At 45.2% G+C, this 17,715-nt stretch overlaps 1 protein-coding gene across 6 annotated transcripts in view; it reads right to left on the reverse strand.

Moving 5' to 3' along the window:
• Positions 1 to 17,715, reverse strand: part of LOC119161094 (rap guanine nucleotide exchange factor 2) — a 720,936-nt gene that overhangs the window by 552,713 nt on the left and 150,508 nt on the right. For 4 of the 6 annotated variants that reach the window (XM_075879936.1, XM_075879935.1, XM_075879938.1 and 1 more), the window contains one exon: positions 14,281 to 14,364. In XM_075879936.1, coding sequence (XP_075736051.1) covers positions 14,281 to 14,364 — 84 coding nt within the window. Of the gene's footprint in view, positions 1 to 1,843; positions 2,016 to 3,681; positions 3,834 to 14,280; positions 14,365 to 17,715 lie in introns of those variants that run through there. The other 2 variants (XM_075879939.1, XM_075879937.1) reach the window with 2 other exon arrangements.

Genomic DNA, 17,715 nt, shown 5'->3' on the forward strand with positions numbered 1-17,715 from the left:
GCTTGTTAGTTTTAAATACATATTCAAAATGTATGCGCGCAAGGTGGTGGAAAGCACCCCTGAATGCCCCAGCAAAGTTTGCCTTCGCATCGCGCTTCTGGCACAAATATCTCATCATCATCATCATCATCATCATCATCATCATCATCATTAATAATAATAATAATAATAATAATAATAATAATAATAATAATAATAATAATAATAATAATAATAATAATAATAATAATAATAATAATAATAATAATTGTTATTGTTGTTGTTGTTTTTAGATGCACATGTACAACCTTATAATTGTTTCTGGGCACGCTACATGAATAAGTAAATAATAAATCATTGATTAATAATGAAATCACAACTTAGATGCCTCAATAAATGTAAAATTTGACCGTTGGCTGCGTCTCGCATCCTGCACTGTAGGCAACAATAGATGCATGCAAAAAATAATCACCACGAGATGACGTGTCATTATAGTGTCACATGATAAAGTCATATTACATCGCACCCAATCCTGGCTGGCTGGCTGGCGGGCTGATTGGCTACGCAAAACGGCATATTTAACCGGGGAGGCAATGCATAACCACATTAGTTGCAGAAAGTTTTCGAAGGGCGGCAGGATGAACACATCGACTTATTGGAAAAAAGAAAGAGATGGCTGTCGCCTTCGAGTTGTCTTACGTGAATGCATAAGAGACTTTGGATTATTATTATTATTATTATTATTATTATTATTATTATTATTATTATTATTATTATTATTATTATTATTATTATTATTAATATGTAGCTTATTTACACATTCTCTTCATGTCTTCATGTTATATTTACTGAAACATGATCGAAAATCTATGGGAATACAAACTGTTTAGTGTATTAGATTTCCGAAAGACCACATGTACGTGAATGTCGAGATCAGCAAGTAATTGAATTAGACCTAGGTGCACGTTAAGAAAGCACAGATCATCGAAATTTTTGAAGCACTCCACTACGGCGTTCTTCATAATCATATAGTGGTTTTGGGATCTATAATTCCCGCGATTATTACATTTAGTAGTAAGAAATTGAGTTTTTGTTGGCTTTGATTGATATGTGGGGCTTAACATCTCAAAACCACCATATGATTATGAGAGACGCGGTATAGTGGAGGGCTCCGGAAATTTCGACCACCTGGGGTTCTTTAACGTGCACGCAGTTTTTGTTGGCTATAAGAGATTAATGCAAACTTTGTGATGTGTTTTGACATTAGCCCCGCCACGGTGGTCTAGTGGCTAAGGTACTCGGCTGCTGACCCGAAGGTCGTGGGATCAAATCCCGGCTGTGGCGGCTGCATTTCCGATGGAGGCGGAAATGTTGTAGGCCCGTGTACTCAGATTTAAGTGCACGTTAAAGAACCCCAGGTGGTCTAAATTTCCGGAGCCCTTCACTACGGCGTCTCTCATAATCATATGGTGTTTTTGGGACGTTAAACCCCACAAATCATTCAATCAAATCGTGTTTTGACATTAGGACACGCACTGGAAAATCTGCGTACTTTGATGATCAGAAATCCTGTTGCATGTTGTCATCCGAGTCTCCATTGCACACCTGATGCTAAGAGACATTAGGCTTTGCAGGTCTAGTGTCAATCTAATGACTCATTAGGTGTGCATTAGCTGCAAATTAGACTCTCAAAATTCATTTTCATTAGGGAACAAGAAGATAGCGCGTGCTTTCTTTTTCTATCTATTCTTCTCCGTAAGCCTTTCAATTCGTATTCAATTGTTCGCGTTGTATTCTTAAGAGCGAAGCTCTTAACGCTATAGAGTAAAGACGCTCCGCGCCATTGCTTATGAGCCGCTCCTACCGGCGGAGACAGTCGGCGCAGCCACCGCGTCGAGCTTGCCTGCCGCGTGAGCCGAGTTGTACGAGCGACGAAAGGTCGGTGCGCCACCGCCAGCTTTGCACGTTTCTTGCGGCGCTGGAGGTTGGACATTCTTGCACGGCCCCTGACAGGCTGTGGTTCGACTCTACTCCGTCTGTGCCAAGGGAAGACCTAGCATCAGCCAATAAGGACTTGTTAAGGTACAAAGATCAACCAGTTTTGCTGTTTAAGCTTGATACGGCTAGTGTATATCTCTCCCTTTTTTAAAAACATATGACACAGTTCCCAAATGAAATTTAAAAAAAGCGACGGTCTATCTTCTACAGATACTCTATACGATGACGAACAACCATATACTGTGTCCAAGAGACAATGAGCGCACGCGCTCATAAACAAGCACGCGGAAACAAAAAAGCCACCTGCTAGTCTGGGCCCGATTTATTTTTCATCGTTTGGATCTCGCTAACGTGTGCGAGAGGAGCTAACTTCCTCGACCAGGCAGAACTCGGCCGTTAACGTTTCCGCCTCGAGTTTGCTAAATAAACATGGCCGAAAAATGCAACAGTAGAGAAACATTGTATTCACGGACGGACAAACACAGCTATATATTGCGGGAAGCGGAAGTCTGCATGCTAGCCTTGGAATGTGGCGGGGCATAAGCCCCGGGGTTTCTTTTTTTTTATCATTTTGGTAAATACAACACGACAGCGAATGAAAGAGGAGTATAAGTAGAGTACACAGTAACTACCTGCTTGGAACGTATGCTGAGCACGCCATAAGCTTGTATAGGGCAATGCTGAAGTGTAACGACAAAAAAAAAAACAGTTCTATGTTTACAGTATACTTTTTTTCTTGCTCCAATGCTTAAGACGGCATTTCATTTGAAAGTAGGTAAATGAAAAAGCAACAACGAATCTTCGCAGCGAATTTAATATTTTAAAACTGGCATCATCCTGTAGAGCTGTTCTGAGTGAATATGGCTCGCGAACTCACCGGCTACAATTGGTAAGTTGTAAGACGATTAGTTGAAAACCTAATTAATTAATAAGACCGTTTACGGTTCTGAAATACTTGGAATGTAAAATACACCTCCGTGAGTAATACAGTCCTGTTTCAGGATCATAACTGTGCGATATGTGCCACAGGGCACGCAATCTGGGAGACGCGATGTCCAATCAACACCTTACAGCGCTTTGACCCGTTTCGTCAGCTTTAAGCACGCTGCTGAGCGGCTCTTACAACTTACTAATGATTATTTCTTTTGTTAATACTAACAGCTGTTAACTACTATGGCCTAAAGGCACTACAATCACAAAAAATGCCTTCAGTTAAAAAATTTGCATAAAAATTGACATAACTAAGCATCAATGGTTGAACGAATGAAAGGTAACTCGCCAAAGTGGTATATGGGTTGTGGTGCGTGACTGCTGACTTAAAAGCCGGGGGTTGGAGTTCCGGCAGCGGCGGTTGCATTTTCGATGGAGGCGAAAATGCTGCAGGCCCGTGTGTTTAGATTTAGGTGCGCATTAATCAACCCCAGGCGGTCAAATTTCCGAAGGCATCTGCTACGGCATCTCTTATACTCATACTGTGGTTTTGGGACGTAAACTGAAACAATTATGTTATGTAAGGTAAATTAAAAATAAACAAAAGATAAACACAGGTAAAAGATGACATTAAATATATAATAAAGAATAGCATAGAAAGAAAGAAACTATCACAATTTAGGCACTAGAAAGTGGTAAAGCAGTACAAAAGCGTGAACAGCGTGAAAACAGGAGCAGTTCGGCGATGAAGCGTCATTAGCCATATAAGCATACCTGTAGCTTGTCGAAAAAAGCACCACGGTTAGGAAGTGAAGTGACATCACCGGGATGGTTGTTCCACTGGCCGACGGCACGAGGACAAGCGTAGCAGCTGCGCTCGTTTAAGTTACCAAAAACGAACCATGCCTCAAGTTAAAATCTACGACAGCAGAAAAAAAAAGAAAGTTCATTAACATATTATGTGTCACGCGTAGCTTGAAACAAGGTATATACTTTCCCCCACAGAGGTTTACAGGACACAATAACCAACTAAAGAAAGCAAGCTTAATATATGCGCATCGACACATCTGTAGCTGCCTATGTAATCACTCGTTACTACAAAGAATAAAACCATGGCTCGAGAAGTTAAATTAAGTTTGAAGGTCTTTTTTTTTACAGTGATTACCAGATTAGGGGGAAGGCAGAGTGATCACAGTGCAATCGATAAATGAGTTGGGTGGCGTGTGGTAGCGCATCCTCCATTGCACTGTGGAATAATTAAACTTATTACCAACGCTGGCTTCAAGGCAATTGTGATAACATGTTTGCTCTCTGATGTGCCCGTCCATCTTCCCTGCCTGTATTCCCCTTTTCTCGTCATGTATAAGCCCATTTTGCATTGAAATCCAGTTGGAAGCAAGCGCTATCTACCACTCCCTGTCCTCAGCATTCCACAGTATTGTCATTTATTTGTTGCGTTTCAGAACACGACAGCCTGAAAACGCTAATATATTCTATAATAACGAAGACATATCGAAGGTCGTCTCATGCAACGCCGAATGCGTGGTTTGCCAATTATAGGCCAGATTATTTTACCCTCACCCCACCTGTGCTTAGAGCACGCATAATGAATTCTGGTCTATAACAGCAATAAATTCGAATTCATGAAGGACTAAAGGTGTTCCTAAAGATAAGATATTTGACATCTCGGTTCGGTCGATTGAAAGATGCACGCAAACTTTATCACAATATGAATTATCGTGCATTTGAACATCGCCTTAAATGAAACAACACCAAATGCTTTCCATAGACAGGAGTGTTCTTTACATCGAACTAACGTGGTAAAACAGCAATGCTTGTACTTTAACGAAGCTTCATGGGTGATAGTTCACGAATAGACAAAAAGAATTCACCGGTTAAGAATCGTTGCTGGTAACATGGATGTTCGCATCCGAAGAGAAACTGCGATTATCAAATGACCAGGTTTCAGCAGCTATAGGTGCAGCTCAAGGGGTTTTCGCAGTTCAGTGAACATTTGAACATCACCTTAAATGAAACGACACCAATGCTTTCTATAGACAGGAGTGTACTGTACATCGAACTAACGCGGTAAAACAGCAATGCTTATACTTTAACAAAGCTTCATATAGGTGGTAGTTCACGAATGGACGAAAAGAATTCACCGGTTGAGAATCGTTGCTGGTAACATGGATGTTCGCATCCGAAGAGGAAGTGCGACTATCGAATGACCAGGTTTCAGCAGCCAGTTAGGTGCAGCCCAAGTGGTTTTCGCAGTTCAGTGACTAGGCTGAGTCACCGTTGGATTCAGTCGAACTGTCACTGGTTTCAAATGCATATCATGACCAGTTGTAAGGCCCTTCGGGTCCCCTGGGCTCGGACTTGGAAACCGGATAAGGCCTCTACTCCGTGCTCCCAGCTGCCACCTTGCCATTACGAAATGAAAGCATCTTAGGCGCTACTTGGCTGTGAAGTGCTAAGACGGTTATAAGTAATAAAAAGTCTTGCAAACCTGGTTCTCTTGTCTCACCGCCGCACCGCATAGCCGTTTTCTCGTGCTCGAAGAAATAGCGTTCTCGTGCTCGTTCCCAACGTTCCAAAATAAGAAAAGTGTTCATGGTGATGGTGGTCTCAATAGATGTGACACATACCCACTGTAGGGCGGAATAGCGAAAATTCAGGCCATTCTAAAATACAAGCTTGAAACGCTAATCACGCAGGATGATAAAATGTCACATGCTAAACAAGTGACGCCAAGAGTGAGTGAGTGAAAGAACTTTATTTCGTCCACAACAGGTGCTAGTTAACAAGAAGAAACTGCAATTTAGCAATCAAACGTGGATCACATTTGCGTGTTAATTAAAAAGGAATAAAATAAACTACCAAAAGAAGCCTCCCGAACACAAAGAGAAAACATGCTAAAAGAAAAGTATTATCGTCAACAATTTACTCGATGAAAAAAAAAAAGGTCTGCAGCGACATACAGCTGCTATAAAAAAGATCCACCGAAAAAAAAAAAACCGCTGTATTTATTTATCACATGTCTTTACAAGGACACAGATTAAAAAAAAAAGATTACTTTGCATTGTATGCTCTCAGGTTACCGAGTAACCACCAGTATGTCGAGATTCACGAAAATATTCCAGCTCACTTCAGCAAGATTGAGCAAGAGTGTCAGTCGAGGTCATTAACCGCGAGTTACTGCTCGCGCACTATGTAAGTTCTATTCACACAAACTTTCGAACAGAAAGACCCCATGTAGACAATTCGATGAGGTATTTAGGACGCCAGAAACTTATATATTGCCTTCAATATTTGAAGAAGACTTTAGGTACCAAACTGTAATATTTGTCGCTAATTACTTGTAGTTACGAATGAGGTAAAGGACAGAGTATGAATTCATTTATACACCCTCATTCATAGGAACGGTAGCGAACACAAGTGCCGGTGAATCGCACGCTAAGGCGCGTCGTAAGGGCGCACAAAAAGAGGCTTCGCAGAACTAACATTTTGCGAATCCCGATAAAGTCTCGTTTCACAATTAGGTCAGTGATATGCATGCACGAAAGGTGTCATTTTATTGACACTAGCGACTAACAACGCTATTTCATTTGCACGCAGTCCACCGCTCATGTGCACTTCTGCACGCCACTGATTAAACACTTCAGGCGCGAATTACAGCGTGCTGTTTGGAAATGCACCACATTTTCATTGCATGATTCCTAGACAGGCAGTATAACATTCCTAGATAGAAAATGAATAAATGTGTTGTTTTGCTCGTCTTTCAGTGATTCATGCTAATTAGCGTGTGATTAAACAGTCCTTTCTAATTGTCCTATAATCAATAAGGTTCAGTCCTTGCATAAAAAGAACCAAATTATTATAAGCTACAAAAGTTTGTTCTTTGGTTGCACTGGTTTCCAGCAATTTATTTATTTATTTATTTATTTATTTATTTATATACACACATTTCTCACGTTGGTCCTGGAACGCGGCACGTCGATCGATCGTGGAACAATGTAGCCTCTCCAGCAATGTGATCCTTCGCAGCAATGCACAGCTCAATGAAGTTAAACGAGCGTTAGTTGTCCACTGAGGAGGCCTCCACGAATGTGCAAACTGCCTTTCAAGCCATTTATTTGGAAACACACTGTGCGGGACGCGCCTCAGAAGTTTACTTGTACTGTCGTACACACGGCGCCTGAAGGAGTTTGTTATAGAACAAGTACTTACACAAAGATGCCCCTATACAAGGGAGATGACGTGTAAGCACAAGCGCCGCATGTACGTGCCGTGTCTCTTGTGGACGTCCGTTTGCGCTAGTGCTTCCTTATTCTAAGATGAACAAGCTCCCCCAACGAAAAGAATAAAGTTTTGGTGAATTTAATAATGTTCCTTTTAGAGTGGAACACCCCGCAAGCGAAGTATATATATATATATATATATGACGGGACAAGAGCTGCTCATACTAGTTTAATCGTGTGCAAACAGCTACCTCTGTCTGCATTAAGCTGCTAGAAGGTCCGTCAAAGACGGGTGTACCTCTTGCAACAGCAACAAGTCCACTGTGCCGTCAAAGAGAGAAAGTATGTGCAGCATCGTTCATGGGTGCCTCTGAAGGAAACAGCGAGAGCTGAGCAAGGCGGAAGACCAAACACTGCGCTCAGGAGCTGCTGCTCTTTTACGTATGAACTTCAGGACCTTGCACAAGTGCAGGTGATAAGGCGAGACGGGCCCTTTGAAGAACCGCGCGCATCGCATTCCACGTCTCAAACTGACGAAAAGGCGGAAGCGCTCCTCGACAAATGCGGCTGGCGTTTCTAGGCAGCCGACAAGATGAAGCGTGCAACGTTTTCGAGGATTTCGGTGCTATGGAGGCCGAAGAAACGTTGTCTATATATGACTGAGTTGCATGCACTTGGAGCTCCGATACATTCCAGAACGCATGCTCTCCTACGGCTCAGCGTCAGTCGGCACCTTTTCTTTTTTGTGGTCCTTTGGCTATCTTAACAAACGGAGCAACGCATCTTGCAAACGTTCCGAGCACTCATACACAATGTCTTATAGTGGCACGCGCTTGTTTGATCTCTTGTTATGAATGCTTTAAATGGGCGAAGTTGGGAGAATGTGCAGCGGATGGGACATCTGCCGTTTGTAGGGTCCCTAAACAAGCTGTGAAAGTATAAGAAACGAGGGGCGTTATTGACTGCTGACATTTTCAGACTTGAGGGCACAATTTGTGGCACCAACAGTCTGCTTACGTCACGACAGGCGTCTGTTTAAACAAGCTCTTGATTGGTCCTTATACGAGGCATGTCAGTAGTCTTCTACTGGTCTTCTACCATGCTTTTCCAAGTATAGTCGCACAGCCGTTCTGTCGTGTCCCGCATGACTTTCGCCGGCGATCAACTGATTTAACTTCGTATTTCAGTGTTTTCGACAGATCGAATGGAGATAACAGCGTGTAGTCGAAAGAAGCAACATCCAGATAGGCTCAACGCTTAGTGCTGACTGACATATTGTCCACGTGTTTTAGGAAGACATAAGTGGCGAGGAGGAGAGAGCACCTTCAGAAAGGGTAATGAAAGAAAGAAACATCTATCTCTTCTTTGAACACTAAGTGGTTCAAGGGCCTTTTAAGGTAGGAATTATAAAAAAAAAATGGGACGTTAGTCACCTTCAAGCTACACAATGAACTCTCACTTGAGTCAACTTCGATGGACCAAAGGATTAGTTGACTTGACTGAGAGTTCACTAAACTGCATATTCACTGCAATACAAAGCAGCATCGTGCTCAGAAGAAATCAAATCGAGCATGTGAAATGCAATTTAGTTCGAAATGAGTTCTGTCATTTTCATTTTAGGACCGGCGCCCTTAAAGCGCCAGAAGAGACAAATCTGTCAGGACAGTATTCGTTTATGCGCACTATAGCCCTGGCAAAAGTTGTCGCTGTCACACGAATCCACGCAACTTTCTAATATATCCGACAGCCTCGGTTAGAGATACAGAAAACGGATCTGCCTCGACCTTTACAGCTTCTTCGTGGCATGATTCTTTTTGCGGTTTCATGCGAACACTGAAAATAATTTTCAAAACTAATAGCTCTGCGCATCAGAGGCGGTGCCAGAATTTGTTTGCTGGGACGGCACTCACGAGAAGTGGGTTCCTTCAGGAGTGGTTGCATGCACAAAAGATGTCGCATCGCCACCCATCGATGGGTGATCTGGGCGCGGCACGCATCGGCGACGCTAGTACTGCAGAGCGTAAAACTTCACTGAATGAACCTCAATGATAAGCCCGGTTCCGCAGATCAAGTTCGTTCAATTGAAATAGGCGCTATTCAAAAGTTCGCTTATTTGAAAGATCTTTGCATAGAAAAACCACCGGGGATTTTCTGAAAGTTCGTTATTCTGAAATATCGTTAAACCGACGTTCGTACGAGCGAGATTTCGCTGTAATAATTCCTCTGATATTGATTCTTAATTTTGAAGTTCGGCCAACATTCTTGTGTCACTGTAGCAACGGTATACAATCAATAAATACGGTAGCACTCATTATGACGATAGCAAAACGTGGCATTCAGCAGACTTTATTGTTTACTTCTTTTTTTTCTGTTGCAATATTTGCACAGTCTGGCACACGTGCATGTATACTCTGCGTCGACAATTAGGCAAGCCCCGCCGCGGTGGTCTAGTGGCTAAGGTACTCGGCTGCTGGCCCGCAGGTCGCGGGTTCGTATCCCGGCTGCGGCGGCTGCATTTCCGATGGAGGCGGGAATATTGTAGGCCCGTGTACTCAGATTTGAGTGCACGTTAAAGAACCCCAGGTGGTCAAAATTCCCGGAGCCCTCCACTACGGCGTCTCTCATAATCAATTGGTGGTTTTGGGACGTTAAACCCCACAAATCAATCAATCTCATGTAAGCCGAGAAACGAAGCTGTCCCGTGTTTATACAAAGAAAGACACTATCCGGCAAAGCCCTGAGGCAACCAATTTCACGAGCAGCTTTCGCACGCGCCGAGCACGCGCAAGGGTTATTTCTGGGCCGCCAAGGAGTGGTGGCGCACCCCGCGGGACAGGCCTTGGCCTACTAATGGGTCCGTGCGCGTCAATCGAAGCGTTGCAAAACTGCTTTTCTTTCTCGCCGTCACTGCTGTGTAGCTTCGCGTATTCGACACGCTACACCACGTTCGCGGTGGTGCAAGCCACACTCGAGAGCCGCTGCTCACGAGGTCGTTCACGGCAGCGCCTGTCCTTCGCAATTATACGGGCCCATCTATTCGGCAAAATTTCGTGGAAGGGTGTGATCGCCTGCCCCGAGGACGAGGAATGGGAAATGAACGGACTCATCAGAAAAGAAGAGGCTAAAGTATGCCGGAACATGGGCGTCTCAAGGACGTCACACCACTTGATGCGCTTCACAAATACTGAAAGCTTCTCACATACCAGCCGTGCTTTTCAGATTCGTTCAAGAGTGTCAACAGAAAGCTTGTGTTTTCTAATTGTCATCTTTTTTTGCAATTCTCATTTCTGTAGAGCCTTACACATTGTCTTTGTTTTGTTTTATTGCAAGCGTGGTATCCCGATTGGCGTTGCGAGCCTCCTGCATGTACTGAGCTTCTTGAGGCTGGTACTGAATTCAACATAAGCATGAGCACAATTATGCAAACAAATACATTTTCTTCACGTTTCGAATGCTTAGAGATAATCCCTTTTGTGCAACACATTTGAATAAGCCATCTTAGTTTTCACAAAAACGCGCCATCTACAGCTACAGATCATTATATGCATCTTTTAGTATGATAGCATGCTCTGTGGCGTATATCACCTAAAACCATTCAATGACGTTTTTATCATTGAATATAGGGCGTATTATGCAACTGTAGTACTTAAACTGCGTATGTTAGTGACGTACATTCAGCGAATATAGTAAAAATATTCCCATTCTAAATGCTGTCGCAATTGATTGATTGATTGATTGATTGATATGTGGGGTTTAACGTCCCAAAACCACTATATGATTATGAGAGACGCCGTAGTGGAGGGCTCCGGAAATTTAGACCACCTGGGGTTCTTTAACGTGCACCCAAATCTGAGCACACGGGCCTACAACATTTCCGCCTCCATCGGAAATGCAGCCGCCGCAGCCGGGATAAATGCTGTCGCAAAATATATATATATATTTTTTTCATGTAATAATTATCTGAAAGCCTGCTTTAAATAAACTAACTGGAGTGCCAAGGCATGCAAATCTCCCTACTACTTACAATCCACTTGTCAGATTCCCATGATGTATACTGTCATTAAGCCCAAACAGCACTTACATACATGGTACCTTCTTTTCGTTTGCTCAAAATTTTTTGCTTCTGGCATGCATGTTTGCACCGTAACGAGAAATCCTACGCGAAATCACTTCACAAAGCATGCCACAGCAATGCCGCAGTGTTTTATTACTAACGTTTATTGTTGCGTAATGCTTTCCCTGGCCGCTCTAGCACAAAGGACGCACCAATATATGGACAAGATAACGTTTCGGCGCATATAAATCGGAAAGCTGTGGCCGCCAACCAACTATAATACTGTATGTACACTGTACCCACGGTAACAGCACACGAACTTTTTCTCCCCTTTTTAGCCGAAAAGGCAAAAACGGTATGACAAACGAAACCTCACACTGCCATAAATTAGAATAGTACATGTTCTCTATGCAGAAAAGAGACTCTTTACACCACTCTCTGGTGAGGTCAAATGTCTGGCTCGGACTAATGGCGGACGGGAGAACAGAGTTGACGCCACTGCAACTTTCAATCTACACACTCGGCGGTGGTTTCACGCGTGCGCAGTGAATTTACCCCTCACCCTGCTATACTTTCCTTGTTTGCCCCTCCCCGCCCCTCACATCTCTCGTTACTCCATTAACGCACCTCCTCCTCGGCTCTCCCTTTCCATCAAGGGGGCCACCCACCCACACAGCGGGTGGCGTCGATCACTGCGGTGGTGTGGCCACGAACGCGGACGTGGGTCCGGTGACTACGACCACACACGATGGGAGGAGGCGTGCTGCAGCCCTGTACGGGCGCGCACCACGGCCGACCACGGGAGCAAACGTCAATGCGTGCCACGACGAGGTTAGGGCCACGGTGCCTGGGTGAACGCGCATGTCGGCGCTATCGCAAACCTCCCCAAACTCCCCGCCGTCCTCCGGCAGATGCAAAAAGCGTCGCTCAAGAGAGAGGCCCCTCTGGTCACGCCCTTCGCAACGAGCGCGTTGCACGACCTTGTTTCAGATCCTTCGCCATGCACCGACTGCCTCGTCTATTCCGTTCTCGACATGTGGGGCAGCAGTGCCGAGAATCTCGTCTCGCGAGCAATCCACGCCACGATGCGCGCGCGCATGTTGACCAACTTCCCTTGCCAACCAGGACGTGAAGCAATCACGACCCTGACATTCGAACGAAGAGGGCGAAGTGCGTGAGCCATATTTATACATGCCATTCCACACGATTTCACGTGAGTGTGTTCGTAGTGACGTCAAGTACATATACACTACGCGATAACGTACGTGCTGCAGTCTGTCCGAGTGCATACGAGAATTGGGACTGCTATCGGGGTGTCCATATGACGTCGATAACAACTGATCTTGGAAATGAACATAGTCAGAAAAGTGAAAGGCGCCCGCTGAATAAGAGAACCGTATGTACCCTGGAGAATGGTTCGGTCTATGCTATAGACCCCTTGGGCTGAAGATGTGTTGTCACGGCACGTGTGTGGTTCTCATTACATCGAATACCAAAAAGAAATTTTCTGAACTTCGGTGGCAATCAATGGGTGAGCTGTGTTCCTTGCTCGCATAACAAACCAATGCGGGCGTATAAATTCAGAAAAATAAGCAACGGGCAGAAAATGCACTGCAGCATCGTATGCATGCATGCATGTATGTTTTCTGCGTTCTTGTCCCGCCGCGGTGAGCTAGTGGCTAAGGTACTCGGCTGCTGACCCGCAGGTCGTGGGATCAAATCCCAGCTGCGGCGGCTGCACTTCCGATGGAGGCGGAAATGTTGTAGGCCCGTGTGCTCAGATTTGGGTGCACGTTAAAGAACCCCAGGTGGTCGAAATTTCCGGAGCCCTCCACTACGGCGTCTCTCATAATCATATGGTGGTTTTGGAACGTCAAACCCCACATATCGTCTTTCTGCTATCTTCTTTTTTTCGCTATGCAAACTTCCGCTTCCTATATATTCAAGTTTCTCGGAGATAAACTTTGGTTGTTAGTCAGTGACGTGTGAGTCGTCTTCACTTTGTCCTGTCTGAAAGCGCTGTTTCGATCTCCTTCAAACAAAATATACGCCCACGCTGCTGGTTTTACCTCCCCCTCCCGGGAAAATAACCTGGTTTAAAGCCTGAACACTCATTAATTGACTTAAGTTATTTGCTTAGTTGTAGCGTATGCTTTCTTCAATAGGAGTTCTCGTTAAGGAAAGTACAAAAAAATATATGGAGGTAATTTTCTGGCAAGATCAGACAGCTTTATCTCCATCTTAAGCCGTACTTACACGCGTGACATGTTGCTCTTCGTGGCGTACGAAGCATTTTCTTGACATTGGACACCGAATCACTTGACTGAATTCCATCTTTCGAATGCGCTTTAAAGCTGCGCAAAATGAAAATCGGGATTGGTGTTCGCGATTTATTTGGCATATTTGGGAGTGGCAAGATGCTTGAAAGAAAAAAGAAAACAAGACAAGAGCCATGCCGACAACGGCTAACTTCTCCTCAGCTTGAACATATATGTGAGACGAGATTACTTTCGATGACGCTGCAACGGGCGGTCTTCGTTTGTGTGTGTGTGCGTGTGCATGTGCGTGCGTGTGCGTGTGTGTGCGTGCGTTGATTGATTGATATGTGGGGTTTAACGTCCCAAAATCACCATATGCTTATGGGAGACGCCGTAGTGGGAGCACACGGGCCTACATTTCCGCCTCCATTGGAAATGCAGCCGCCGCAGCCGGGATTCGATCCCGCGACCTGCGGGTCAGCAGCCGAGTACCTTAGCCACTAGACCACCGCGGCGGGGCATGTGTGTGTGTGTGTGTGTGTGTGTGTGTGTGTGTGTGTGTGTGTGTGTGTGTGTGTGTGTGAGAGAGAGAGAGAGAGAGAGAGATTACGTTGCCTTCTTTTTCATTCGCGGTGTACTCATGTGGTGCAGCTGTAGGAATAGCGCATTCGCACCTGAGGGAAGTTCTTCCTGGCGACGATGATCGCACAGTGTAATGAACGATGAGAGAGCAGTGCGCCCTTTCGTGACGCTGCCGGCTTTCCTCGGATCGCTCGAGGGAGCCCAATGCGGAGCGCGTGCTCGATGTTCAATGACTCACCTGCTCCTCGGGAGAAACATGGATCCATTGATGAACACCGATCCGGAAAGGAGGATGTACCAGCACCTGCTCAGCTCTCCCCGGCTGCAATAAAGAGGAAATAACAATTAACCACCGAACACATGCATGAGCGAATGAGTTGGTGAGCGAACTCTAGTTTTGTTTTGGGGGCCTTCGATGCTTGTCTCATCAAATTAAAAAAGGAACTTTCATTTTACATTTGTTTACGGGAAACCAGAGTACGCATTCACTAAAATACGTTACGCTAAGTTTTTTTGTGTAAGAACGATTCAGCCAATCACTATCCCGGATATATAATTAGCGAAGCCGGATGGCCAACTGGCAAACACTCACGAAAAAGAAGTCTTGTGAATTTGGCCTCCAGTTTTAGCAAAGCAACCAAACTTCGGGAGTGCATGCATGCGACTCTTTGCAGATATCTCCCTCCCTCACTAGCTATTTTTTTCGTAGTTAACGCTTCACCAGGGACTGTGGCTTCACTGAGGCATTCGAGGTGACCCTAAATTAACAAACTTTCTGCATGACTCATTGAAACCTTAACACAAAAGTTCATGCTTAAAGGCACCTACAACTGGCCAGACCATGTGACTATAGATCATATTAGAAATGAGAGCACCAATGGTGACAGATTCCAGCATTCTATTTGCGTTGTAACTAGGATTTATTTTTTTTAAACCGTGCTCAAAAGTAACGAAAGCATTATGTCACACAGCCTAGCAGAAAAGCCTTGAAGCTAGATTATGGAATATCCCATGTAGTCGATCACTTTGCTGTACGTGGTAGCGTAGAGTGATGCTGCCATGCGCGCAAGTCTTAAAAATTGGAGTATGTGTGTAATTTTCTTTAGCCAGCGCCGCTCAGTTCTGTGCTGCGCACGAGTTAAAAGTGGTTGCACGGCGAAAAGTGGCGCTGCCGTCGCGGCCACCAGTGGACCAAGTCGAGCCACGGCGCATGCGCGCGTAGTGCACGCATTTTCAGAAGGCCACCACCCTTCCACACGAACCGCTCTCGCGCTCACTGTTTGCAGCATGTGAGTACACGATTTCATATTCCCTACAGATAGAAAAATTCTAGTTACAAAGCCCAGAGCTGAACGACCAACTCTGGGCCGTCCGACAGGCCGAGGATGTCGCCCGAGTCTAAGGACTACGAGCCGCCACCTAAAGCCACCGAGAACAAACTGCCGGCCCATTGTGTTCAATAAAGTCTTTTCTCTCCCTACAAATGTTTAGCGGCGTTTTTCACTTTACCCATTACGTCATTAGACTCACTAGGGAGTTTTAGAATGGCGCACCGCGAGCCCTTGCGATGCGGTCACTGCAACTGCGCATGCGTCGAACGCGAGCCGCCAATCGCGGCCCACCCGCAGAGATTCCGAAATAGCGGGCGGCGTGTGCGGCCCGCAAACGCTGGTGTCGAGGCTATGGGTAGTTTCCGTGCATTTGAGTTTTCAGGGCAGCTAAAGCCCCTAGATTGTTCCCTAGGAGAGGCAAATGTTATTCTAAAACTCATATGATGCCCGCTATGCCGACAACGCCCGCAGCGCCGGCAAACCTTATTCTGAAACTCCCTATACTGGCCGGTAAGCTTTCCGTTACGCTAAAGAAATAAAACAAAACAGGCACTTCAAAGAATGCTTGTCGGTTCCTGCAAGAAATATAACGGATTCCGAAGGTGGTGCTTCTGACCTCGGGAAATCGAGCCCTGTTCCGCTGCGATCGCAGACAAAAGCCGTCGCTTTCCTCGCTGCACGGTTGACGCACCCACCGAGAAGCGTTGCATGGCAGGCGAATGAGAGGGCATTGCGAGCGGGGCTTGATCTGTACGCCATCGCGTTCTACTCACGAAAGCGAAGCTTATATGACGTCCAAGTTTTTACCGCCTGCAAATAGAACGAGCGCTGTGCTTATATTGGGACTAGTAAGTATATCGTAAAAACTTGGGGAATACGCTTACTTACTTTAAAGAGTGCAGAGGAACAGGGCAAAGGTGGAAAAAACAGGGAGGTTAACTACGGGAGAGAAATGCAACTCTATTTAGTGCATTTTGTTTTTGTTTTTGTTTTTTTGAAGAGGAGGACGCGTAAGACAGGTATATTTGTTGTATTACGCTATACTGGCGTAAGGGTAAGGGTAGGCTGAAAGAAAGTAATTCTTGGGTTTGAAAGTGTGCTCAAGTTGGCGGGTGAAGTAAGTGTGTCTGTGTATGTGTGTGATTGATTGATTGATTGATATGAGGGATTTAACGTCCCAAAACCACCATATGATTATGAGAGACGCCGTAGTGGAGGGCTCCAGAAATTTCGACCACCTGGGGTTCTTAAACGTGCACCCAAATCCGAGCACACGGGCCTACAACATTTCCGCCTCCTTCGGAAATGCAGCCGCCGCAGCCGGGATTCGATCCCGCGACCTGCGGGTCAGCAACCGAGTACCTTAACCACTAGACCACCGTGGTGGAGTGTGCGTGTGTGTGTGTGTGTGTGTGTGTGTGTGTGTGTGTGTGTGTGTGTGTGTGTGTGTGTGTGAGAGAGAGAGAGAGAGAGAGAGAATTGCGGTCTAATAAACGCGTCGCGTCGCAAAGGATCCGCTGCGTTTCAGTTACGGGCCCCTCAAATCGTGTTGAGCGAACGCGCTTAAATGTCAGGAGATCATTCTTTGCAATTATTGCACGCAAGGAACGTAATGGATGGGAATGAACGAAAGGTGATAGGCGAATGACGGCAGTACGACACCAACAAGAACGTTCTTTAGAAGAAAAAAAAACTAATTGCAAGGCTGATATATCCGACGTTCTCGACATTACCAAGGCGAAACCTGAAGTTTGGTGATGTCTTTCACCTACGGGCACCGACGAAATGCGACGCCGCTGAAGTATCTACGCTGCTCCGTCTAAGATGCGCAATTTCAGAACCACCAGAACGCGAGCAGGGAAGCTTCTGAAACCCACCGTTCTTACATTGGCTTACTTAGCATACAGAAGAGCCCCCTGACAATCCCGCCCACGCAGAGTGCTAAACATAGAGAACCGCTTTGCATAAAAAAGGGGCCCACACTCTTACATTTCTTTTTTATGCGATTCAATGCCACGTGGTAAACGGATATAAACATAAAGAAAAGTGAAATGTTTAAGTTAGTGAAATACAATATCTGAGCACATAAGGAAAATTATGATATATAAGTTCCGAGGTCGATAATAGGCACGTGCCATTTCTTCCTTTTCGCAAAAGGTGATGCGCTTAGAAAGAGTGATACGAGAAGTTCCCGTGCATGTACAGGCGCAGGGGTAATGTATAATTGATTGATTTGTGGGGTTTAACGTCCCAAAACCACCATTTGATTATGAGAGACGCCGTAGTGGAGGGCTCCGGAAATTTTGACCACCTGGGGCTCTTTAACGTGCACCCAAATCTGA

The sequence above is a fragment of the Rhipicephalus microplus genome, chromosome X, assembly GCF_043290135.1.
Source record: "Rhipicephalus microplus isolate Deutch F79 chromosome X, USDA_Rmic, whole genome shotgun sequence".
Lineage (NCBI taxonomy): Eukaryota > Metazoa > Arthropoda > Arachnida > Ixodida > Ixodidae > Rhipicephalus > Rhipicephalus microplus.